This window comes from Pelobates fuscus, chromosome 8 (assembly GCF_036172605.1).
Source record: "Pelobates fuscus isolate aPelFus1 chromosome 8, aPelFus1.pri, whole genome shotgun sequence".
Lineage (NCBI taxonomy): Eukaryota > Metazoa > Chordata > Amphibia > Anura > Pelobatidae > Pelobates > Pelobates fuscus.
In genome coordinates, this window is record NC_086324.1 from 68584979 (window position 1) to 68611089 (window position 26111).

A 26111-nucleotide genomic window follows, 5' to 3' on the forward strand; every position below is an offset into this window, starting at 1 on the left:
TTAGGTGCGGTCGCTTGGTCTCGCGTTTCGCGCTCTCGGCTGTTCTCACCCATTATGCTTAGTTCAGGCTTCGGGTACACGCTTGTGTGGACCAGGATAACCCCCGCTGGTCCTGGGGAGGGGGTTGGAAGGCCCGATGCTGCGGGTGCTGCTTGTTTTGGCGGGTCGGGAGAGCGGCCGTCTCTCCCATCCCCCATGCGTGGTAGGCCCCAAGTTCCCGGCCCGGTTTCTCGTACAGGCTTGTAAGGTGTCATTCTTTGCCCCAGCTTGCATAGTGCCGGTTGCTGTGTTGGCAGGACCGATTCAGGCAAGATTTCTTCTGTTTGTCGCCCAAAATCGGGCCCAGGCTCGGGAGCTCGCAGAAAGCGTGTCTGCTCAGCATCCCGGTCAGGCCCCGCCCCCCCTTAACATGGAATTTTAGGGATTTGATTTTGGGACATTTAGGTAAAAAAAAAACTAAACTTAAAAATAGCTGAGCTGGAGATTTTCTCCAGTTCATTTATTCTGGCTTAAATTTGAAATTCTCTGTTACATTTCTGACAATTCTCAGTTTAGCAGATCATCCTGACAAAATTAATTTATTCACATTAATATTGTAATCTGCACTTTGACCGCACACATTTACAAACTCTTACATTCATGTCGGAGACTATGGCTGATTTAGGGGTGATATGTATTAAGTAGAATATATCCGGAAGCAGGGGCGTATTCAGAACCTAGTCTCTGGAGGGGCACTGGTAGATTATTTAAAGTAACAATCCAGGCACAATAACCATTACAGCTCTATGTAGTGGTTATGGTGTTAGAAGTGCCATGGTGCCCTCCCAAAATAAGTAGTCAACCCGTTTTAGAACAGTTTGACAACTTACCTGGAGTCTGCTAGGATAGAGGCAGCAGTGTGTGAGGGAGAGAGAGAGGCACAGTGTGTCTGTGTGAGGGGCACAGTTTGTGTGTGAGGGGTAAAGTGTGTGGGCTGGCAATATATGGGGTGCAGTGTGTGGATGTGAAAAGTATTCTGTGTGGGTCTAGGAGAATCTTTATATGCCAGGCAAAAATAAGAAGGGAGGGGAGGATCTTTCTCAATCCCTGGTGATCCCAGTGGTGAGTGAACTCCAGCCTGCAGTTTCTGGGCTAGAGTCCACGCTTGCGAGACCCAAAGCATTGCCATTAAAACCGTAGCAATGCTCCGTGCTCACGAGAGAAGGACCCAGAGGAGCTGCAGGCTGAGCTCCCAGGTCCTCTCTCTTTCCCATGCCGGCTGCTAGCAAAGTGCCTGTGGGCCGGAGGGAAGATCTCTGATCTCTACTCCGGTCCGTGAAGGCACATAAACATTTAATGGGTCAATATCTAAATTTTATTGCAGCCCTAAAAAAATGCATTTTCATTGCTCCAAACTTTGTGTGGTGCATGGAATGCATATAGAATATTGTGGCAACATTAGCCAGTCACACTCTAAGCTGGCATACAGGATGACAACCACTGTTGGCTATTCAAACATGCACAGTGCCTTTATGAATCCAGCTGTGCATCTCCATATCAAATAGAATTATCAGTTATACATAATCAGGGCTGCTTTGAAGTGGTCTGGGTGCCTATAGTCTCCCTTTAAGGACAGCATGTGTGCTATGCTGTCCTTAAGGAGGCGATCCCAAACGCCACCAGGCAGCAGGGTATCCAGCCACATACCCTGTACTTACCTAGACTTGGGATCCGCTGCGATCCTGATCCGAGATTCTGCCTGACAACCCACGCATGGGGGTGTTTTTGTAAAAAAAAAAAAAATATGCCCAACAAACCAATCTGGCAAATTTCAATGCGCAAAAATGGAAAAGTGGAAAGCCCTATATTTGACCCTGTAAGTTTCCAAAACCCCATAAAACCTGTACATGTGGAGTACCCCTGTACTTGTGAGACATTGCTGAATACAAATATGAATACAAATATGTGTATTTTATTAATTAAAATGTCATATCAAACTAGGAAACATAAAATTTCCTATTTTCTCAAAATGTTTAGATTTTATTCATATTAAATTATGTTTCATATATAAATATTAGATGTGAAATGAAAGCCCTGTTTCTCCAGAACAAAATGATATATGATAAGTGTGGGTGCACTTAATATGAAAGAGGTAAATTATGGTTGAACAACATACATTGTACAGCGCTATGGAATTTGATGGCGCTATATAAATAATAAAATAATAATAATAATAATAATAATAATAAATATTTAGCTCAAATTCCAGGTTTTGTTTTGATTAGAACATAAAGGGTTTAAAGGGTTAAATAAAAAAAAGTGGTTCCCTTGTGGTCAGTGGGAGAGTAAATAGTCTGTACCTCCTCCTGGTGGCTCCGTCCTTAAGGCGTTAATTTCACTCATTTATTTGGTTTAAACGGTTACTAAAACCAAAGTGAGTGTTTTAATAAACAACCATAGAGAGATGAAGGCTTAATAATGTGTCATCCTCCAGTTTATGGCAGTTTCCTAGCTTCTATGATGCTAAACCAATATTGTGTCACTTTTAGTTGAACTGCTATAGTGGTAGATATTACTCATGCCTCCCTCAGACTACATATGGCACACATGATGACAAAGAGAGTCATAAAGTAATGTTCCGAGAATATTCACAGTAACACTTTGCTATGGAATTTCTTTGCTTTCCGTTATATTTTCTAGAAAAGTTACAGAATGAAAAGTAAACAAAAAAAAAAAAAACCTCAGTCCTGAGCAAAGACTGCTTTAAGCATCAAAATGTCGGCAAGTAAAAAGGTATGTAAAAGAAACGTGAAAGAAGCTGAGGACAGCTCAGTCACCAGAGACACACTGACAGAGAGGCCCAGCTGTCTCTATCAGTACATGCCAGACATAGTTTAGTGCCAAGCCTCTACTTATTTACCTTATTTGTCCACGAGCCCTAAAGGACAGTGGGGGCAGGAGACCATCATATTAACTAGGATCACAAAACCAATCCCACCTCCCCCACAGTTATGGATGACCCAGCTTCATACAGGCCACAAATTTGAACACTCAAAGCAGGCTTCAAGAATATTTAGGCCTCATGTGATTGTAGAAACCAATTAAGTAAAGTCTTGTGACATTAAGGACTATGTTACACTGGTATAACCTGTAACATTTAAAATTATAATTTTTTTAATTAATTTAAGGCAGTTTTCTTGTCATAATTGTGAAAATAACTTAACAGGTACATTTCTAATTGCAGTTGGAGTCATTCAGATCACTGGCTGATACAAAAAGGCACATTTACTCAGTCCGGTTATACAGTCAATCCAGGACCTGTAGTGAATTGAAGAAGAATTGCAAAATGTAGGCCAAAGTAGCAAAACTGGAAAAATATGAATTAATGCTTAAAATGTGAGCTTTCCTAGTCAGTTCCTGAAAATTCCAGACTTTGTGAATCACTTTGTATAGATTTAATGAAGACACAATTGCAGAGTTTATCTGTAAACTGTGAATTGCAGGGTATTCACAAGAGAATTTTAACATTTTAAAGGGACACTCCACTGCCCAAATACAAAATAAATAATAATCACTCTTTAGTAGATACACCACAAATTAAAACATGCATGCATTTAATTACATATTTTCTTATTGCTGGTATATATAAAAACAGCTAGCAAAACCTAAAAATCTCTTGTCTGCTGCCTTTGTAAGCACTCCCCACCTAACCCCGCCCATCTTATTGTGGCTGTCCAATCACAGACTTCGCAATGCAGCTCAATGAGAAGTCTTTGCAAGGGAGGTTCTCTGAGCAATTGCTTCCTTTTGAGTTCAGCTTCACTGGGCTAACCATTCAAGGAAGTAACAGGACAAGTTGTTTGAATTACAGCCAAAGGGGTGTTACCAAATTAATTTTAAAAAGTGTCAATTTCTACAGAAATCTGCTTACTGCAAAATGAAAAAAAAAGAGGACATACTTTTCACTCATAAAGCTTTTCAACAAGTTAAAGTGCCTTAGGGTTCTGGGGTGTCCCTTTAAGACAAATAGTGAAAATGGAAAAAATCTCCAACACCTTACATTTTAATTTACCTGGTGAATTCCTGAAAGTTCACAGTTTAGTGAACAATCCTATTACTTTTACATCTTTCTGAAATTTATGTTCTCGTCCAATAACATAATAAATAACAGGGTTATCTGTTTGATATTCAAAGTGAATTTAAAATTTAAGGCCAAAGTAGCTAAACTGGAAACAGAACGTATGCAAGGATTTTTGGCTACCTAGGAAACACTTTTGCATAGAGGAGTAACAAAGGAATACGATGATTATTATTTTGGAACTTATTAATATTCATCGATAAAACACAATACTATGCAATGTATTGCTTTGGAGCGTTGGGTTTTCTACATTTAATTTACTTGACATTAAAACTCACAGTAATGTGCAGTACGTATTATTTTTCGTAGAGCAGCACAGCATTAAAACTCACAGTAATGTGCAGTACGTATATGTGTATCACATAGCTCCTCCACAATAAAATTCACATTCACGTGCATAGTAGTGTATCACAGCTCCACGGTTACAAAACAGGCTAATGTGCATTTTGTATAACAGTATCACAGAGCTCCACTGGAGTGGTATGCTAACCAGGAAGCACTACGTGTCACATGACAGGCAGCAGAGGCGGTGCCACACAGGAGATACCTGCTCAGTAGAATTAAACCGTCACTGTCACCACCCCGCGCCTGACTTTCATAGATTCTGAGCAAAGCTACAGTGTCAATCCCGGCAGCCGTCACCAGCTGCAGAGAATTGGCTCTGTGTATGGAGGATCCCGCAGTGTCGCGGATTCTTCACAGACGCCAATGCTGGATTCCATGAGCGAGCGTATAGCAATAACATTGGATCCTGAAGAGGATCCGCCGGAACAAGATGGCTGTGCCCAAGTAAGTAAATCCCACCTTTATCTGCGCACCCTAGCCAGGAATTAACAACACCCTAGTCCAAGCATCAGTACACAGCATATGTGTGTGTGTGTCTGTGCATGAATATGTGTGTGAATGTGAGTCTGTGTGAGTAAGTTTGTGTATATGACTGTGAATGAAAATTCTCTGGTGGTCTGTAGTTGAGTGCGTAGTCTGCACCCAACCTGATGCAGGCCCTTTTAATGGCTCCTTCTGACTCTCTGTAAGTTCCAGAAGCTCTGCTCTGACTCCCTCAGAATGACGAGGGAAGAATTAATACGGTCTGCACCAGGAGGAGGTACAGGCTATTTACTCCACCACGGACAACTAGGGAATCATTTTTTTATTTTTTCTTTAAAGGAACACTATAGGATGAGGACAACAAACGTGCATTCATGATCCTATAGATGACATTCCCCCATTAAATAGGGTTAAATCTCACCTTTATTCCAGCACCGCACGGATCCATCCACGCTGGCTCCGCGCCCTCCCCGCCTCCTTGGCTGAGATCATCAGAATTGACCAATGTGTTCCCATAGGAAAGCAATGGGAGCCTAATGCGCACGCACAGCAAAATGTAGCGCTCACCAGTCAACATTTTTTTATAGACATGTACTGAGTCAATGCATCTCTAAGAGAAATGTTCTGTGTCTCCATGCAGAGCATATTGTGCAGCACTGACCCAGGAAGCACTTCTAATGACCGTCTGAGTGACTGCCACTGAAGGTGACCCTATGTTGTAATGTAAACACTGCCTCTTCTCTGAGCTCCAGGGAATTTACTCTGTCTATGGAGGATCCCACAGTGTTGCAAATCCTTCACAGACTCTAATGCTGTATTCCATGTGCAAGTGTACAGCAGTGACATCAGCTCCTGGAACTAAAGAGCTCACCAGTACAACTACAATAAGCTGTATTTGTTCTGGTGACTATAGTGTCCCTTTAATATATTGCTAATCCGGCAATATATTGAATACAAATTAACTTTTCATGGGGATCAGCAGTATCCTTATGTACTGTGCCCTCCCTGCAAGGGCACCCTAAGGTGGCCTCCTGTGCTGCCTTAAAGTAGTACCAACCCCGACTGGAAAAAATAAACACTGTGCGTACAGGTTGGCTACCAATTCTCACTTTAGTAAATAACCCTGTGAGACTTCTAACAAGCAAATAAATCTAAGCTTGGGTTAGTTTCCTTTTCAAATTTTTCAGCGTTAATCACTAAATCCAAATGCCCCAGTCTGGATTATCAAAAAAAAAAAATCTGGTTCTAAAATCCAGATGTTCTTAAGGTTTACCAATGTCTTGGATTTTGCAGTACATCCTCCTAATTATATTGCACATAGATTGCATGAAGATTCAGCCTGTCCATTTGCAACTGAATGGCTAAAACTCAGAACCAATTGTTGCACTTGTGCAACCAAATTCACAAATACAGTCATAATTAGACAGAAATGGCAGCTGCTTGAATGCAAATTTGGTTTGGTGCAGATAGCTGACAATTCTTATAGAAGCTATTATAAGAAAAAGCTGTCATGAGTTCCATTTATTTTATACATTTATTATTTTCACCATTTGCCCAGAGTCTGCCTACTCTGTCAGTGGGAAAATATGGATGGTATCTGTTGGTTCATGTGCAAAAAGCATGTGAATTTATTTTGTGAATCAACCTTCTACCATATTTATTCAGAGTACATTTAGTTTCAATTTGATATTTTCTAAATTTGTATTTAATGTATATTTTTATATAATGCATTTTACATAGGATTTGCACACACAAATTATGGAATAAAGCAAATGGTGCCAATTGAGATGTGCTCTTTCAGTTAAAATAAAAATCAACTGGACTAACTTTGTATTTATGAGAATTGCAAATTCATTTAAAATTTGTTTATAATAGTTGAATATTTCTGACCTGATCTGCGTTCAGACTCATACCTCCCATCATTGGTCCTGAGTAGGGGCATCACCCATCACCAGTGGCATGACTCATGTCACCGGCGACGCAAATAATGGACAGTTCAACACAGAAAATTCACTAAAGCATACTGATTGAGAATGCTCAGTGCCCAAAATAGCATTATCTTAGAAAGAAAATACTTATAGCCAATTGGCAACCTACTGGCTGTCAACTTGCATGCATCAGCTTGGCATGGAAAGAGCTGACACATCATCAATGTCAATAATGTCCCTCATGTGACAATGGCATGCCACTCTAGATGCAATGTGCACCATTACTAAACCCCCAGTAGCCATCTCCCTTCACATGCAGTATTTTTAGAAAGAAAAGGTATGCAGGGCTGGACTGGGAAAAACAATTGGCCTAGGCATTTTCTAGTTAGAGAGGTCCAGTGGGAGTGAGTGAATCCAGAGAGTTGAAAGTGAACATGTTAGTTCAAGGCTAATCCATGGCAACCTATGCACAGAGCCATGCTGGAGAATTCTTGCATGGGAAAAAGGCCTTGTGTTTGTTCTTCACAATGCAAGTAAATTTAATGACATGCTTTTACTGCATTTGCTTGTGGTTGTCTGTTGTCTTTGGTGTCTCTATAAGGGGAATACCAAAGGACAAAAGGGCCAGGAAAGAGTATTGTTCATTAGTATTTTGGCTGCTTGTGGGATTGCGTGTACGTAGAGCGAGTTGTTTGTAGTGTGGTGTTTTGCATGAGTAGGTCAGCTTCAGTTGTGTGGTGTTTTATGCTGTGTGGATAGGGGCTGTAGTGTGCATTTCTAGGGCTGTAGAGAGAGAGAGAGTGTGTGTGTGTAGGTGCTGTAGTGTATAGAGAACATATTGTGATTTATAGGGGATGTAGCAAGTACGTGCACAGGGGCTGTAGTGTATGTATGTGTCTATAGGGTGCGTAGTGAATGTGTAGGGCCTGTAGTGTGTATGTATAGATGATGCCATACATGTTATACTTCCACTAGAGAAGGACTTAACCCGGCAAGGTAATTATTGCAGTTTATAAAAACTGCAATAATTACACTTGCAGGGTTAAGGCTGATGGGAGTTGGCACCCAAGCCACTCTAATGGGCAGAAGTGGTCTAGGTGCCTGGAGGGTCCCTTTAATGTTGTATTGTGTATACACATAGGATAAAAAGAATGCTGTTTCTGTCATTTGAAAAACAACACACACACACACACATATATATATAAATATATATATATATATATATATATATATATATATAATATATATATATATATATATATAGTGCTCGCTTCGGCAGGACATATACTAAAATTGTAACAATACAGAGAAGATTAGCATGGGCCCTGCGCAAGGATTTTAAATTCAAATTCGTGAAGCTTTCCATATTTAAAAACAAAAAACAAAAAAAAAATATAGACTATGTATTGGAGCTCGTAAAGAAAAAGTCTTAAATTACAGTGGAACAAACACATAGCACAAATGCTAGATTTTGTTTTGACAACAGCTTTAGTTCTTAGGAGGTTAACCCCTTAACGCCGTTATGGCGTACCATGCCGTCACGCATTAAATGGGCTTTAAAGCCGTTGCGACGGCATGGTACGCCGTAACGGCTTAAGCCCCCAAGAAGAGAGGTGTACTTACCTCCGCCGCGATCCTCTTCTGGGGGGCTGCCTGAGAGCCCAGGCAGTCCCCTTCCGGCAAATGAGGCCCCCGGGGGCCATGTGATCGCTCTCAAAGAGCGATCACATGGCCTCCTATAGCTGGCTGTGGATCTGCCAGCAGGGGGACTGTCTGAAATATCAGACAGTCCCCCTGCTGGTAGGAGGTGTAAAAAAAATAAATTAGACATGTGTAAAAATAAAATAAATATATGGTCCTGATGAAAGCTCCATGAGGAGCTGAAACGTTGACGTACTGAACTGAATAAAAGAAAACTTGTATCACTGAGAATTCCTGGAGTGCCGGTATTTTTGTGGATATTTATATATATAATATGTATATATATTATATATATATAATATATATACAAATTATATATATGTAACGTCATACAAAGTGTATTTTAATATTAATATAAGTACATATATTAATATTAAAATACACTTAGAATGATGTTACATATATATATATATATTATATATGTATATATATTATATATATAATAGATGTACATATATATATATTATATATAAATACGTATAATTAAAATAATAAATAAATAAAATAATAAAATAAATAAATAAAATATTGAAACAAAATTTAATATAAATTATATATGCATATGTAATTTCATTCTAACTGTATTTTGTTATTAATATATATATATCGGTAACAAAATACACTTAGAATGACATTCTATATATATCTATCTATATATAAAATACAAAAAACCGCAAATATATATATATAGATAAATACATATAATTACATAAAAGATTACATTAGTATACGCGTAGAATTTAAATACCTATAAATGCATATATATTAAAATTCTACGTGTATATTTAAATAATCTTTTAACGTAATTATGTGATTTGATTAATTAAAATTTGATTGACATGCCTGACAACACAGGGAGAAAGTGCAGAGAATTTAATTCGCAAGCACTATATTTGACCCTGTAACTCTCCAAGACACCATAAAACCTGTACATAGGGGGTACTGTTTTACTCGGGAGACTTCGCTGAACTCAAATATTAGTGTTTCAAACTGGTAAATTGTATTACAACGATGATATTTTAAGTAAAAGTTAAGTTTTTCGCATTTTTTACAAGCGAACGGCACTTTTATGGTCTATATTATTGTTGTAATATGTTTTACTGTTTTAAAACACTAATATTTGTGTTTAGTGAAGTCTCCCGAGAATAACAGTACCCCCCATGTACAGGTTTTATGGTGTTTTGGAAAGCTAGAGAGTCACATATAAGGCTTGCATTTCATTTTTTTCACATTGAAATTTGCCAGATTGGTTATGTTGCCTTTGAGAGCGTATGGTAGCCCAGGAATGAGAATTACCCCCATGATGGCATACCATTTGCAAAAGTAGACAACCCGAGATATTGCAAGTGGGGTATGTCCAGTCTTTCTTAGTAGCCACTTAGTCACAAACACTGGCCAAATATTCGTTTTTTGCTTTTTTCACACAAAAACAAATATGAACGCTAACTTTGGCCAGTGTTTGTGACTAAGTGGCTACTAAAAAAGACTAAACATACCCCACTTTCAATACCATGGCTTGTCTACTTTTTCAAATGCTATGCCATTATGGGGGTAATGCTCATTCCTGGCTACCACACCGTCTCAAAGGTAACATTACTAATCTGGAAAATTTCAATTTGAAAATGGAATGTTCTATATTTGACCCTGTAACTTTCCAAAACAACATAAAACCTGTTAACGGAGGGTACTGTTGTACTCGTGAGACATTGCTGATTACAAATCTGTGCATTTTTTTGCAGTAAAACCTAACAGTGTTATGACATTCACAGTTAAAATGTCAGACGGAAAAGCACATTTTAAAAAAAATCTAATTTTCTCACATTTTTTTTAATTTTATTCATAATAAATTATGTTCCATATATGAATAGTTAATGATAGATTAAAGCCCTGTTTCTCCTGAACAAAATGATATATAATAAGTGTGGGTGCATATAATTTGAAAGAGGGGAACTACGGGTGAACAGACTAATAGCGCAAATTCCAGTTTTTGTTTACGTTTTGTTTTGATCAGAACGTGCACTATTGACTCCGTCCTGAAGGGGTTAATAATAGGACCAAAACAGACAGAAATATAACTATTTTGTCTGTGAAGCACAAACTGTATGCTTGATTAGCATTGCATATCAGTTGTTATATGTAAGCACATACAAAAAAAAAATCACTTAAAATCATGTTGCGCCAAACAGTGGCAATTAGGAAGTAGATGTCCGTACACATTGGGACATTTTATAATTGGGCCATCAGTGCCTACAAGTAGCTAAAAAGGTGTTGATTCCCAGAATTCCTTGCAGCTGTCTTAGCCAGCTCAACTCAAGGGGAAACCTAGAGTATTAACCTACATTTTTGTGGGGCCCAAATTTGGCAATACAAAGCAAAAACTACTGCATTTTGCATTGACCCTAGCAGGGTTCAAGGTGGTCGTGAACAAGGCTCGGTTTACTCTGGCTGAATTCTATAAAGTCTGCATATTTCAGATCCACACAATTTACAAACCTACTCATACCTTACTGAAGAGAATATACTTTAAAATGTATATAAACACAAACATAATTTTTTTTAAATTATTATTATATTATTTTAAATATATGAAATTATTCACTCTGTGGTTTAAAAAACTATGTGAAAGTATGTAAATAAACATTTTGCATATCTTGCTGGGATAGAGGGGGTTAAGGACAGGAAATACCACTAGATTTCTCGCTTATTGCTCCTGGGAAACTAAATATCACTGGGGAGTATAAGAACTTTCAATATATAAAAATTCCCATTTTTATTGCGCCAATGTACCACCCTTAACCCTTTAAAGTATGCAGAGAACTAAGAGCAGGAGATGACTTTTTTTGGTTGTTTTTTTCCCTTCTCTAATAAGAAGACACCTATAATTTTTTTTTTTTTTTTTTTTATTATCCATAAATAAATAAATACGGAGCAAAGCAAATCTCAAAACATTAAATAGCAAGCCATAATTACTACTTATAATTTTAACCGAAATGATGCACGTTGTTGTTTTAGATCCCAATAAGATCAGGGCAAGTTCTAAATTTGTTTTTATCTGCGTCCAACATTCTACAAATATTTCCTAACCCCTTTCTCCACATACCAATACCGATAAAATACCAGCTGTGTCTGGCATAGAATACAGGTATGTCATAGGGCAGGATTGCAGAATTGCTCTATATCTGTTTGCTGACGATAAAGATAGCTTTTTGAAAGGTATGCACAGAGTGTTTATTCTCTGAGGCCACCTGCCCTGACCCACTGCTGAGACCAGAGCTGGTATTACAGATATAGCTATTTTAGGCTCTGTCACTGCACACTGGATTCTGGCTTACTATTCCTAATACATTGGCTTTGGGGGACACATATAACACAGTATTGCAGCCATGTACAGTCAAAAGTTAGGTTTCATATTAGATGAGGTTATTTAAAAAAAAAAAAAGTGGAGAATTTTCAAATGAATGACAGCTTTAAAGCTAAAAAAAACCCACTTCTAGATGTTTCTCCTCAAATGTTACTTTAGCTTAAAATATACAGTTATCTGATTCTCAGTTAACCCCTAGTGTCTTTTAGTATTACCAATTTAAGAATCATAAATAAACATTATCATATTACAATAGTTTCTCTATGTGCATTGAATAATACTCTGTAGAACGTTTAGTCAGAATTTAAACTGCATTTACTGCTGTAGATATAGAACTAGGTCTACCCCTGGCAAGTCAATAGTTAATATTCACAATACCTAGTTTACTGTTTTGTAATTCTATCAGGCAGTTCAGTGGTTAACAATGATTGTCTTAAGAGAAGAGTGACTGCTTGGGACATCTGAGTTCCTTATAGCAACACCAAGTGACATGACAGCTGGGACTCTTATCATGCTAAGGACAGAAGCATGTGACAGCCAGCCCAAGAGCTCTCCCATTGCTGCCTACATGTTGTATTGCATATGGCCTTTTAACCATCTGTGTGCCAGCAAGACCTTGTTGCAGGGACTCTTGGCTCTGAAATGGTTAAGCTGTATGAAACAATACATACAAAGCAGTTTTAAGGATATAAGATTAGCAGCTGGTACGACTTCTCCTCACACACACAATCTCTCCAGCTCTTAGCAGTGTGTTTTGCTTAGATGTAAAAACTCACCTCCCGAGCTATTTGATTCAAGGCTTGGTCCTCAGCAGACAATCCTTCCCTGTTAGGGTGCCTTTTCCTCCCAGGCCCCTGGGTGCCCATTTTCCTTGCTGTAGTGGGTGAGGTGGGGATGCTTGCTCAGTCCAGTTTTCTCAGGCAGGCTAGTCCAGATTAATCCAAAATTCTTTTCCTAGAGGTGGTGGGATGGCAAGGACAGAACTGAGCTCTTAGATAATGTGTGAGAGCACCCTATGGCTACTACCTCGTGTGATATGCTTGTCTCCTCCTTAGAGACTGCACCTACCCTTGGCTCCTGGATGCAGCACTGCAGTCTATGCTGCAATGCCTGCTCCCTTTGTTAAATGTAACCCTCCCCTCCAACTGGACCATGTGCCTTCTGGTTTCCAGGATTTAGGGTACCTGTCTCTGGGATCTACGCGTGTCTCTCCTTTCTGTCCTTGCCAGTAGAGTCCTCCTCTGTCCCTGCTGATGCTGAGTATGTAATAACGAGCTTTGGTAGGAGGCTCCAATTGGGATTCCCTTATCAATGTGTGACTGGAACACACTCCTGATACAATGTAACTCTCACTGTTGTGCCAGACATGCAGGCAGTTTAATGCTCTTGGATGGCAAGAGGAAATGGGTCAGACGTTCTTCCTCTATGCAGGGTACACCCCTCACTTCCCTCCCTCCTCTCTCTCTCTCTTACTGTCTCTCTCGACCATGCCTCTTCTCCCCCAAAGCTCTGCAGTTCACATCATAGACATTCAATGACAATGAGTGACATATCCAGTGTTACAAAAGTCCCAAAACACAGAATGCTCTTAAAACAGAGTGAATTGATCCAATAAATACATTACAGATATTGTGTGTGTCATTTGAATTAAACTATGTTCTGTAATAACATATTGTATAGCTTGGTGGAAAGGACGAGCAGGGGGATATGTTAGAAACATTTAAATACATAAAGGGATTCAACACAGTAAAGGGGGAGACTATATTTCAAAGAAGAAAAACTACCACAACAAGAGGACATAGTCTAAAATTAGAGGGGCAAAGGTTTAAAAATAATATCAAGAAGTATTACTTTACTGAGAGGGTAGTGGATGCATGGAATAGCCTTCCAGCGCAAGTTGTAATGGGTAACACAGTAAAGGAGTTTAACCCCTTAAGGATTGGACTGTTTTTGCGATGTTGTACATTTGCGACCAGGCCTCTTTTTACACTTTTGTGGTGTTTGTGTTTAGCTGTAATTTTCCGCTCTCTCATTTACTGTTCCTATACAAATTATATATTGTTTTTTTCAGGACAAAAAAAGCTTTCTTTACATACCATTATTTATATAATCTCATGTAATTTAATTTAAAAAAACAAACAAATATGATGAAAAATTAAAAAAAATACGTTTTTTTTTTTACTTTTACTTGAAAAATATTTTACTCATCTACAAAAGCGAATAAAAAAAACTGCTAAATAGATTCAAAATTTTGTCCTGAGTTTTAAAATACCCAGTGTTTACATGCTTTTTTGCTTTTTTTTGCAAGTTATAGGGTTATAGGTACAAGTAGGATATTGCGGTTTCGAAACATACATTTTTTTCAAATTTATCAATAGTGACATTGTAACACTATTATCTGTCAAAAGTCTCTGAATAACACCCCACATGTACATATTTTTTTTAAAGTAGACAACCCGGGGTATTCAATATAGGGTATGTCCAGTCTTTTTTAGTAGCCACCTAGTCGCAAACACTGGCCAAAGTTAGCGTTCATATTTGTTTTCTGTGTGAAAAAAGTAAAAAACTAAATTGAACGCTAATTTTGGCCAGTGTTTGTGACTAAGTGGCTACTAAAAAAGACTGGACATACCCCATTTGCAATACCTTGGGTTGTCTTCTTTTGCAAATGGCATGCCATCATGGGGGTAATTCTCATTCCTGGGCTACCATTCGCTCTCAAAGGCAACGTAACCAACCTGGCCATTTTCAATGTAAAAATATTTGACCAATATATTTGACCCTGTAACTTTCAAAAACGCTATAAAATCTGTACATGGGGGGTACTGTTATACTCGGGAGACTTTCCTGAACACAAATATTAGTGTTTCAAAACAGGAAAACATATCACAACAATTATATCATCACTAAAAGTGCTGTTTGTGTGTGAAAAATGCGGGAAAAAAAAGTCACTTTCACTGACAATATCATCGCTGTGATAGGTTTTACTGTTTTGAATCACTAATATTTGTGTTCATTGAAGTCTCCCGAGTAAAACGGTACCCCCCCATGTACAGGTTTTAGGGTGTCATAGAAAGTTACAGGGTAAAATACAGTGCTGGCAAGTTAAATTCTCTGGAATTTCGGCCTGGGTTGGCAGGCAGGTCCCTCAAATTGCAATTAATAAAATTACTTCATTATATAAAAATATTACATAAATATGCACGTAGAATTTAAATATATATGAATATTTATATATTTGAAGTCTACGTGTATATTTATATAATTATTTATGTAATTTTGTATTTGGACATATGTATATTTCGTATTATTTTTATTTATTTATACATACATAGATAGATATACAATTTAATTCTAAGTGTATTTTTGATGTAAATATATATATATATTTTAATATCAAAATACAGTTAGAATAAAATTTCATATAGATATGTAATTTTTTTACATTTTTATTATTTTTAATTTATTTAATTTAATTTACTTATTATTTGTATTTTATAATAATATATATACAATATATATAGTTATTATATATATTATATATATATACGTGTGTAATTTAATTATAAGTGTATTTTTATATTAATATATGTACATATTAATATAAAAATACACTTAGTATGACATTATATATATGATATATAGACATATATTATATAAGTATAATATATGTCTATATATCATATATATACACACATATATAATAATTTTTAGTTTTATTAACACGTACCTTTATTTATTTTTTCTGATTTTACACTAGCAGGGAGACTGCCTGTCAGCACAGACAGTCCCCCTGCAGGCAGACACATGGACACCTATTGTGGCCATGTGATCGCCCTGTTTAGCGATCACATGGCCCCAGGGGCCCTAATCCGCCATGGGGAGACTGTCTGGGCTGCAGGCAGTCTCCCCACACCGGGAGCACGGCAGATCGCCGCCGGGGGAACGACGGCGATCGGGTAAGTACATTGCACCGTTAGGACGGTTCAGGACCGTCATCGGTCGGCAATGCAAAAATGCCGATGACGGTCCTGAACCGTCCTCGGTCGCTAAGGGGTTAAAGGGACACTATAGTCACCTGAACAACTTCAGCTTAATGAGGTTGTTCAGGTGAGAACTATAGCTCCCTGCAGCCTCTCTCATGTAAACACAGTATTTTCTGAGAAAATACAGTGTTAACATTAAAAGCTAGGAACACCTCCAGTTGCAGTCACTCAGAGTGAACCTGAGGGACTTCGGAGTTGATGGACGCCTCCATCCACTCAGATCTGCTGTCAGCAGAGCACAGGGCAGCACTGTGCACAGCATCCTGTGATTCAGTATCTCCTCCCTCTGCATGCAGACACTGAGCTTTCCTCATAGAGATTCATTAATTCAATTCATCTCTATGAGGAGATGCTGATTGGCCAGGGCTGTGTTTGAATCATGCTGGCTCTGCCCCTGATCTGCCTCTATGTCAGTCTCAGCCAATCCTATGGGGAAGCACTGTGATTGGATCAGGCTACCACATGTCAGCAAACTGCTTGTTTTTCTGAGTCTAACAGCATGCAGATTTACAGCTTTAGGCTTGAATACAGTAAGATTTTTACTATATTTATGGAGGCATGAGGGGCCCAAGGGGGCTAGATGGTGGTGTTAACACTATAGGGTCAGGAATACATGTTTATGTTCCTGACCTATAGTGATCCTTTAAGCGTTGCGTGGGATAGGCATAAGGCTATCCTAGATATTAGATAAGACCAGGGACTAATAATAGTATTTTTAAAAATTGGCAAAATGTGGCAGACTAGATGGGCGGAATGGTTCTTATCTGACGTCACATTCTATGTTTTTATGTTGCTTTGTACACGGATTGGCTTTTAGATTTAAAAGTTTCATTACCAATCTTGTATAGGTCACAAAATGTGTTCGCTAAACATCAAAATATAATGAACAAAATTATAAACGCAACACTTTTGTTTTTGCCCCCCATTTTTCATGAGCTGAACTCAAAGAACTAAGACTTTTTCTATGTACACAAAAGGCCTATTTTTTCTCAAATATTGTTCACAAATTGGTCTAAATCTTCTCCTTTGTCGAGATAATCCATCCACCTCACAGGTGTGGCATATCAAGATGCTGATTAGGCAGCATGACTATTGCAAAGGTGTGCCTTAGGCTGGCCACAATAAAAGTCCACTCTAAAATGTGCACTCAGCACAATGCCACAGATGTCGCAAGTTTTGAGAGACTGCAGTTGGCATGCTGACTGCAGGAATGTCCACCAGAGCTGTTGCCCGTGAATTGAATGTTAATTTCTCTACCATAAGTCGTCTCCAAAGGCGTTTCAGAGAATTTGACAGTACATCCAACCGGCCTCACAACCACAGACCACGTGTAACCACACCAGCCCAGGACCTCCACATCCAGCATCTTCACCTCCAAGATCGTCTGAGACCAACCACCCGGACAGCTGCTACAACAATCGGTTTGCATAATAAAAGAATTTCTGCACAAACTGTCAGAAACCGTCTCAAGGAAGCTCATCTGCATTCTCATCGTCCTCATCGGGGTCTCAACCTGACTGAAGTTTGTCATCGTAACCGACTTCAGTAGGCAAATGCTCACATTCGGTGGCATCTGGCACTTTGGAGAGGTGTTCTCTTCATGGATAATTCCCGGTTTACACTGTACAGGGCAGATGGCAGACTGTGTGTTTGGCATCTTGTGGGTGAGCGGTTTGCTGATGTCAACGTTGTGGATCGAGTGGCCCATGGTGGCGGTGGGGTTATGGTATGGGCAGACATATGTTATGGACAATGAACACAGGTGCATTTTATTGATGGAATTTTGAATGCACAGAAATACAGTGACAAGATCCTGAGGCCCATTGTTGTGCCATTTATCCACGACCATCACCTCATGTTGCAGCATGATAATGCACAGCCCCATGTTGCAAGCATCTGTACACAATTCCTGGAAGCTGAAAACATCCCAGTTCTTGCATGGCCAGCATACTCATCGGACATGTCACCCATTGAGCATGTTTGGGATGCTCTGAATCGGCGTATACAACACCGTGTTCCAGGTCCTGCCAATATCCCCCCCCCCCCCCCCCCACCAGAACCTCCCAATACAGTAAAACTGCAAAACTGTCTAATCAGCATCGTGATATGCCACACCTGTGAGGTGGATGGATTATCTCTGCAAAGGAGAAGTACTCACTAACACAGATTTAGACAGATTTGTGAACAATAAAAAAAAAAAGAGGCCTTTTGTGTACATAGAAAAGTCTTAGATCTTTGAGTTCAGCTCATAAAAAATTGAGTCAATTTCCAAAACTGGAAATATAGCAAATCTAGAAATATTTCTAGTTCAGCTGTTACAGACTAAGGTGTAATTTTTTAGTGGCCAAAAAATATGCTGCCACTTTAGAAATAATTGAACAGTAATTTGTTCTTGTTTTGTAAGATTTTTCCATGCACTATATTTCTGTCTTTGTCCATGATGAAGGAACAGTCTAAGTACCATAACCACTCCCACTGTATTGGCACAAAGAGTGCCCTGTTGCCGCTCCTCCCACCTCCTTTTAAAGGGTCAAAACATTTTTAAAGGGTTTGACTTCTTACTTGGGGTCTATTGGGTGCCGCTATTATTGTAGTAAGAATTTCTGTTTGCTCTGCTGTGCTAAGGTCATTGGCTGATGGAAATGGGCATGATGATCACTCACGGACAGCTGTTTTATTGTTCATGCAACTCATCAGCATGAGGTTGATTACTGGTTTGCTTATTGAGGCTTGGCGTTACTTGCAGTGGTTCTTTTCAATATGCCCAACCAGCAGGGCCGGCGCTTCCTATAAGGCGAACTAGGCAGCCGCCTAGGGCGCCATATAGGAGGGGGCGCCCTGCGCCCCCATCGCTAGCCCTTTAAATGTTGCAGCCGCCTGAGCGCTCTATAGAGAGCGCTCAGGCGACTGCCGCACTGCCTCACCTCCCCTGTAGCGTGGCCGAGCTCCTCTCCGGTCCGCGACCCGGCCGGACTAACAGGAAGTGCACACTCAGTCCGGCCGGGTACAGGAAACACAAGCTCCTGTACCGCGGACCGTAGAGGAGCTCGGCCACGCTATAGGGGAGGTGAGGTTAGGAGGAGAACTGGGGAGGGGGAGGGTAAGGAGAACTGGGGGAGGCGAGGGGAGGTGGGGTAAGAAGAACTGGGGGGGTAAGAAGAATGAGGGGAGGGGAGGGGGGTAAGAAGAAGAGGGAGGGGGAGTAAGAAGAGGGATGGGGGAGTAAGAAGAAGATGGGTGGGGGGAGTAAGAAGAAAGGGGGAGGGGGAGTAGGAAGAAGACAAGTGGAGGGGGGAGTAAGAGGAAGAGGGGAGGGGGGAGTAAGAAGAAAGAGGGGAGGGGGAGTAAGAAGAAGACAAGTGGAGGGGGGGAGTAAGAAGAAGAGAGGTTGGGGGAGTAAGAAGAAGAGGGGAGGGGGGAGTAAGAAGAGAGGTGTGGGAGTAAGAAGAAGAGGGGAGGGGGGAGTAAGAAGAAAGGGGGAGGGGGAGTAAGAAGAAGACAAGTGGAGGGGGGAATAAGAAGAAGAGGGGAGGGGGGAGTAAGAAGAAAGAGGGGAGTGGGAGTAAGAAGAAGACAAGTGGAGGGGGGGAGTAAGAAGAAGAGGGGTTGGGGGGAGTAAGAAGAAGAGGGGAGGGGGGAGTAAGAAGAGGGGTGAGGGGGTAAGAAGAAGAGGGGAGGGGGGAGTAAGAAGAAAGGGGGGAGTAAGAAGAAAGGGGGAGGGGGAGTAAGAAGAAGACAAGTGGAGGGGGAGTAAGAAGAAGAGGGGTGGGGGAGTAAGAAGAAGAAGGGAGGGGGAGTAAGAAGAAAGGAGGGGAGTAAGAAGAAAGGGGGAGGGGGAGTAAGAAGAAGACAAGTGGAGGGGGGGAATAAGAATAAATGGGGAGGGGGGAGTAAGAAGAAAGAGGGGAGGGGGAGTAAGAAGACGACAAGTGGAGGGGGGGAGTAAGAAGAAGAGGGGAGGGGGGAGTAAGAAGAAGAGGGGAGGGGGGAATAAGAAGAAAGGGGAAGGGGATGAGGATGAGGAGAAGGGGAGGTGAGGAAAACACAGGGAGGGTTGGTGGGTGTGAGAAGAGACCCCCAGGGGAGGGTGGGGGGAGAGGAGAGACCACTAAGGGGCAGGGGAGAGCTCTAGGGGACAGAAGGGAGAGCTCTTTCACACTACACGCACACACACAATGCATCCCTATACATACACAGAAACACACAATGCATCCCTTACACACACATGCAAACACACCCACACACACTGCTTCTCTTACATACACACAGAAACAATGCATTTCTTACACACACTCAATGCACACACTTACAGACACACACCTTGCATCCCTTATGCATACAAACACAGATTCAAACAATGGCTCCCTTACAGACAACCACAAACACACACTGCTTCCACTACACACAAACACACTGCATCACTTACACAAACTGGTATGCCTATACACTACATTCCATAAGCACACACATTAGATCCTCTACAATAACACATAACACATGCCCTACACACCAAACTCCCTGTGAGCGAATTTAATGGGTGGAACATATAGGTGGACTTATGGGTGGGCCTTATGGGCATACTCACCGTCAGGCCCTGGGGCCCAGACCTTGAGCTGTGTAAGGGGCCTCAAAAAATGGAGCTGCTTCCTGTTCTCCCAGAACATTGAATTTTGTGACCGCAGTTACAAACAGCCTCCAGAGATCCAGTTCTACACCAGACCAGTGGAGCCAGACTGCAGCTAGAGCCCAAAATCCTTGCACCGGCCCTGCCAACCAGAATCCCTTGCAGTAGTAACAGCACTGCAAATGTGAGATTTCTGTGTTAAAAGCAAGTCTTATGGCTTGACTGGTATGACTATCCACTGACATCAGGTGGAAGGGGGTTTCAAGCAATCAATCAATATATATATATATATATATACACACACACTATATGGACAAATGTATTGGGGGACACATCTTAATTTTTGAAATCCATTGCCATAGGTGCATAAAGTCAAGCACCTAGCCATGCAGTCTGCATCTGCAAACATTTGTGAAAAAAAATTAAGTGCTCAGTTAATTTATGAGTGGTACTGTGATAGGATGCAACCTTTGCAATAAGTCTGTTTGTAAAATGTCATCCCAGCTAGATCTTCCACTGTAAACTGTAAGTGTTATTATTAGAAAGTGGAAGCATTGAGGAATAGCCACAAGACCACATAAAAGCACAGAGGGGGGATCACCAAGTGCTGAGGCACAGGGTGCGTAAATATATACAGAGTAAAACAAGTAAGTATGGAGCTAAAAATGATTTTACTAAAATTGATATACAAAGCTGCACATTGTGGGTAAAAGTCATCAAGAGTTCTCATATTCTCTGTCAGTGTGCTGTAGGAGTTATTAAAGGGATAATAACTATTATAACTTATATTATAACTCAGCTCATGATAACCCAGCAACCGCGCACCTGTCCTGAAGTTATAGTGGGCTGTGAATGACGGGCTGCGACCACGGTAGTTACGCCACTGCATTAACATTAGTCAGGTGCCAGTAGCTGCTACTAGTGTGCTCTCCCTGTGCTAATAGCAAGCCTCCATTCAGAGGCAGCTGGCTCTGCTGTCCAAATGGCAACTCAATGGGAGGCGCCTGAAATTCCTTCCTTAAAGACACTAGGCATGTGCAAAAACCATTGAAGCAAGGCATATTTCAAGAAAGCTTCTGCAAACATCTACCAATGAGGGGGAATGTGCTTGCAGTACTGAAATCTATTACAGAATTAAAGAGACACAAATGTTTTTCCGTATTTTTTAGATTACCTCCCTCTTCTCTAAAAAAAAAAGAATCTTAGTGTTTATAACTATTGCAAATAATTTTTTCCCCACATAAAAACTGGTGCGGCACTGCTCCAACAGCCCCTGTGGACAAGCTTCCACTGGTGCACTGTAGGGGTTATAATGCCCGGAATGCCTTGGAGTCCTCCCAAGATAAATAATCAGATCGTTTGCCAACAGTTTGATATCTTAGCTGGTGTCCAGGTAAAGATGTGCAGGATATGAAATGGTATATGTTCTCTTTGTAATGACACAAGAGAGCAAAAACATTTTTGAGGTCTGAGCGGGGATCTGCTTGAGATGCTTCGAATGGATTTGCTCGAGTGAGGAGTTAGGAACCACCTCTATCATAAAAGTGACAGTTCCTTGGTTTGTAGTTTCTCACAAACCTGAGCAGTATTTTGAAATCAGACAGTCTGAACTTCGTGTTTTTGAAAGCCTGGCAGTATCGCCAGACAATGCATACTGAACTACTCATTGGCATGGACAGTCACTGCCACGTTTGTGGAACCAATATGAGAGGTTTTGTTGCTGTGGGTAATGGCACATTATATTAAAAGGACACTACAGTCACCAAAGCAGCTTTAGTTTAATGAAGCTGTTTTGGTGTATAGATCATGCCCCTGCAGTCTCACATCTCAACTTTCTGCCATTGGAGTTAAATCACTATGTTTATACAGGGCTAGTCACACACCCCTGCAATTGACTTACACAGCCTTCCTAAACACTTCCTGAAATATAACTTAGATATTTTAGGCTCCAAAATTGCACAATTTGTTTAATCTAGAATGTTTTATCTCCTGCTCTGTTAATAGCCTCCTACATTATGAAGGTGCATCCTGCGTGTGATTATAGTTCATTTTACAGAGCAGGAGATAGAAACATCTAAAACAAGTTGATATCTGATTGAAAATGAAACTTTTTTTCCTGCAGATTGTGTTAGTCACAGTCAGGGGAGGTGTGGCTAGTGCTGCATGGACAGAAAGTAAAGTTAATTAACTCCTAAATGGTAGAGAATTGAGCAGTGAGACTGCAGGGGCATGATCTATATACACTCAAACTACTTCATTAAGGTTATGTTCTTTTGATGCCTATAGTACTTCTTTAACCCTTTAAGACCTGAGGGCGTACAATTTCGTCCTTTTTTAAGCGGCTCTAAATGCCGCCGGGCGTAATTGTACGCCCTCCGTTTTTTTTTTTACTTACGCCGGCGATCGCGGTTGGGGGGACTCCCAAGGAGCCCCCCGGGGCACATCCGCCCTCCAGGAGCCCTCCCGGCCATGTGAGAGTGAGGTCCTTGCGGGGACCTCACAATCACATGGCCGGGATAGCTGGCTCAGGCATTGCCAGCAGGGGGACTAACTGTAATGGCAGTTAGTCCCCCTGCTGGCTGAAATCAAATTAAAAAAAAGTAAAATAAGTGTAAAAAAAAAACAATTATATACTTAGATCATATCTATATATTATATAGATATGATCTAAGTATATGTACACACATATACATACACACACATACACTGTCTAGGTGTATTTTACTATTAATATATATATATATTATATATATATATATATATTAATTTCAAATTACACATAGACTGATACTGATTAAATATATATATATTTTTTGTTATATATATATTTATATATAATATAAGAAAAAAATATGTAAATACGTAAACAAATAAAATTAAAAAAATTATTAAAAAGAAATAATTAAAAAATATATAGATGTGTGTTATTTCGTTCTAACTGTATTGTGATATTAATATATATATATTTATATCAAAATACACATAGAACGAAATAATATATATATCTATATACATAAATATATACGTATATATCACTGTATATATACCTATATATAAATAAAAATATAAAAAATTATATATTTATATACATATATAAACACATATGTATATATATACATATATTAATTCTACACATATATTTCTGTATCATTTTTACATAATTAGGTATCCTAATTAATTACAACTAGCGGGACCTGCCTGAAAACCCATGCCGAAAGTATAGGGAATTTAATTTGCTAGCACTATATTTAACCCTATAACTTTCCAAGACACCATAAAACCTATACATGGGGGGTACTGTTCTACTCGGGAGACTTCGCTGAACACAAATATTAGTGTTTCAAATCAGTAAAATGTATTACAACGATGATATCGCCAGTAAAAGAGAAGTTTTTTGCATTTTTCACGCACAAACAACACTTACACGGACGATATTATTGCTGCAATACTTTTTACTGTAACTTCCCAAAACACCATAAAACCTGTACATAGGGGGTACTGTTTTACACGTGAGACTTTGCTGAATACAAATATGTGTATTTTATTGCAGTAAAAGCAAACAGTATTATGACATTGACAGTTAAAATGTCATGTAGAACTAAAAAAATAACAACATTTCTTATTTTCTCCCATTTTTTTCATATTAAATTATGTTTCATAACTAAATATTTGATATTAAATGAAAGCCCTGTTTCCCCTGAATAAAATTATATATAATAAGGGGGTGCATTTAATATGAAAGAGGTGAATTATGGTTGGACAGACATATAGCGCAAATGCCAGGTTTTGTTTACGTTTTGTTTTGATCACAACTTGTACATTTGGCTGCGGTCTTAAGGGGTTAATGAGAATCCATTTGAAAATCAGGAGACTGGAGCCACTAAAACAAGCATATGATCAGCACAAATACTCAGTTACTTTGGGTCATTTAAAAGATGCTCATTTAGCATTTTCAGGTATAATGTGTGCAGTAAAAGCATTCCTCACACCATTATCCCACGAAAAGCAACATATGCCTTTAGCTCATGGCAGTTTATCTCAAATTCCGATCTAACCATCGGCATATCATAGCAAAACTGAGATTTGGGAGATTTTGTCTTCCATTACCCACCTTATGACCAATGTAGCCCCCTCTCCATGTTTTCAGTTGATACCCATTGTACAGCGCTACGGAATTTGCTGGTGCTATATAAATATTTTTTTCAAATAATAATATAAGAGTTCTGGTGTTTATATGCAAATTAAGTCATGCTTCTGTTCTCAAATGATTGAGGTTAGCGCTGGAATAAAAATGTCTGATGCCGGTATTTCTTCATAAAACTGAGAGCAGAGGGGACCTGACAGCTGAATTTCATCAGTGAGTCCGAAATCTCCCAGCTGGAAAAGGAGCAAAGTTTGCTTCTATTCCATTTGTTTTGGCCTACATTGAGCAGTTCGATTGTCAATTTACTGTCTTGCTTTTATGGGACATTAAAGGAAATAAGTAAAATTGACACAAAAAAAGTACATTGATAAACATACAATGGAACGTGTGTGGAAGCAAATTGAGGGGAAAGGAAGAAAAAAGTTTGGGTGGTAGAGGGTTTCTTTTTTTATTATATTTATTTATTTATTTTTGATCTGTATATTTTATTTAGAACTTACTGCTATCAATGAAGAAAAGAAAGAAATGATTTGGGCTGCCCTTTAGAGGACAAATAGTGTGCAGAAATCTTTCTGCATACCCATCAAATTCCAATTGTGGAAAATGTTTACAAAATTCTTTCAATTTGTATTTGGCCCCAGTGAGGTTCTACACATCTGCTTCTTCCTGTTTATTCTCACAAGGATGTGGTTTACCTGGCACATATTTTTCAAACATCTACTTTATGCTGAGACATATCTCACCTTTTGTCTGACTTCCTCATATTAATGATAACCCTGAGAATAATACCCACTATCCTTAAAGGGACATAGTCACCAGAACAACTACAGCTTATTGTATTTGTTCTGGTGAGTATAATCATTCCCTTCAGGCTTTTTGCTGTAAACACTGGGTTTACATTACAGCCTAGGGACACCTCCAGTGGCCACTCCTCAGTTGGCTGCTAGAGGAGCGTCCTGGGGCAGTGCTGCACAATGTGCAGTACTGCCATTCAGTGTCTCCACCATCTGCATGGTATATTCCTCAATGAGAAGCATTGATTCAGGCAGGTCAGGGACAGAGCTGGCAGCTGCAGACTTTAATACAAGTAAGATTTTACTATATTTAGAGAGGCAAGGCAGGGCCAGGGGGCTAGATGGTGGTTTTAACACTATAGGGTCAGGAATACATGTTTGTGTTCCTTCTTTAATTGAATCCCCACTATGCTAAACACCTCTTAGTATCAAACTAGCCTCATCCATGGTCTTGTATGTGTCACGTATTCATCTGTACATAAAAATGTGATTCATGGTATTTACTGTTCTGACAGGAAAAGTTGTGCCGAGCAACATTATTTCCTGATAGGAAAAGTTGTGCCAAGCA

General features: G+C 39.6%; 1 protein-coding gene and 1 non-coding gene across 15 annotated transcripts in view; one reads left to right on the forward strand and one right to left on the reverse strand.

Moving 5' to 3' along the window:
* The window catches only part of LRRFIP1 (LRR binding FLII interacting protein 1), a 153910-nt gene extending 140553 nt beyond the window's left edge, over positions 1-13357 (reverse strand). For 10 of the 14 annotated variants that reach the window (XM_063429995.1, XM_063429994.1, XM_063429992.1 and 7 more), the window contains exon 1: positions 12712-13357. In XM_063429995.1, the coding sequence (XP_063286065.1) occupies positions 12712-12801 (90 nt within the window). In that variant the 5' untranslated portion in view covers positions 12802-13357. The remainder of the gene's footprint in view (positions 1-12711) is intronic. The other 4 variants (XM_063429997.1, XM_063429996.1, XM_063429983.1 and 1 more) reach the window with 3 other exon arrangements.
* On the forward strand, positions 8137-8245 carry LOC134572127 (U6 spliceosomal RNA). Its single transcript, XR_010085240.1, has one exon. It is a non-coding gene; the product is annotated as a U6 spliceosomal RNA (small nuclear RNA).
* Positions 13358-26111: the final 12754 nt, after the last annotated feature.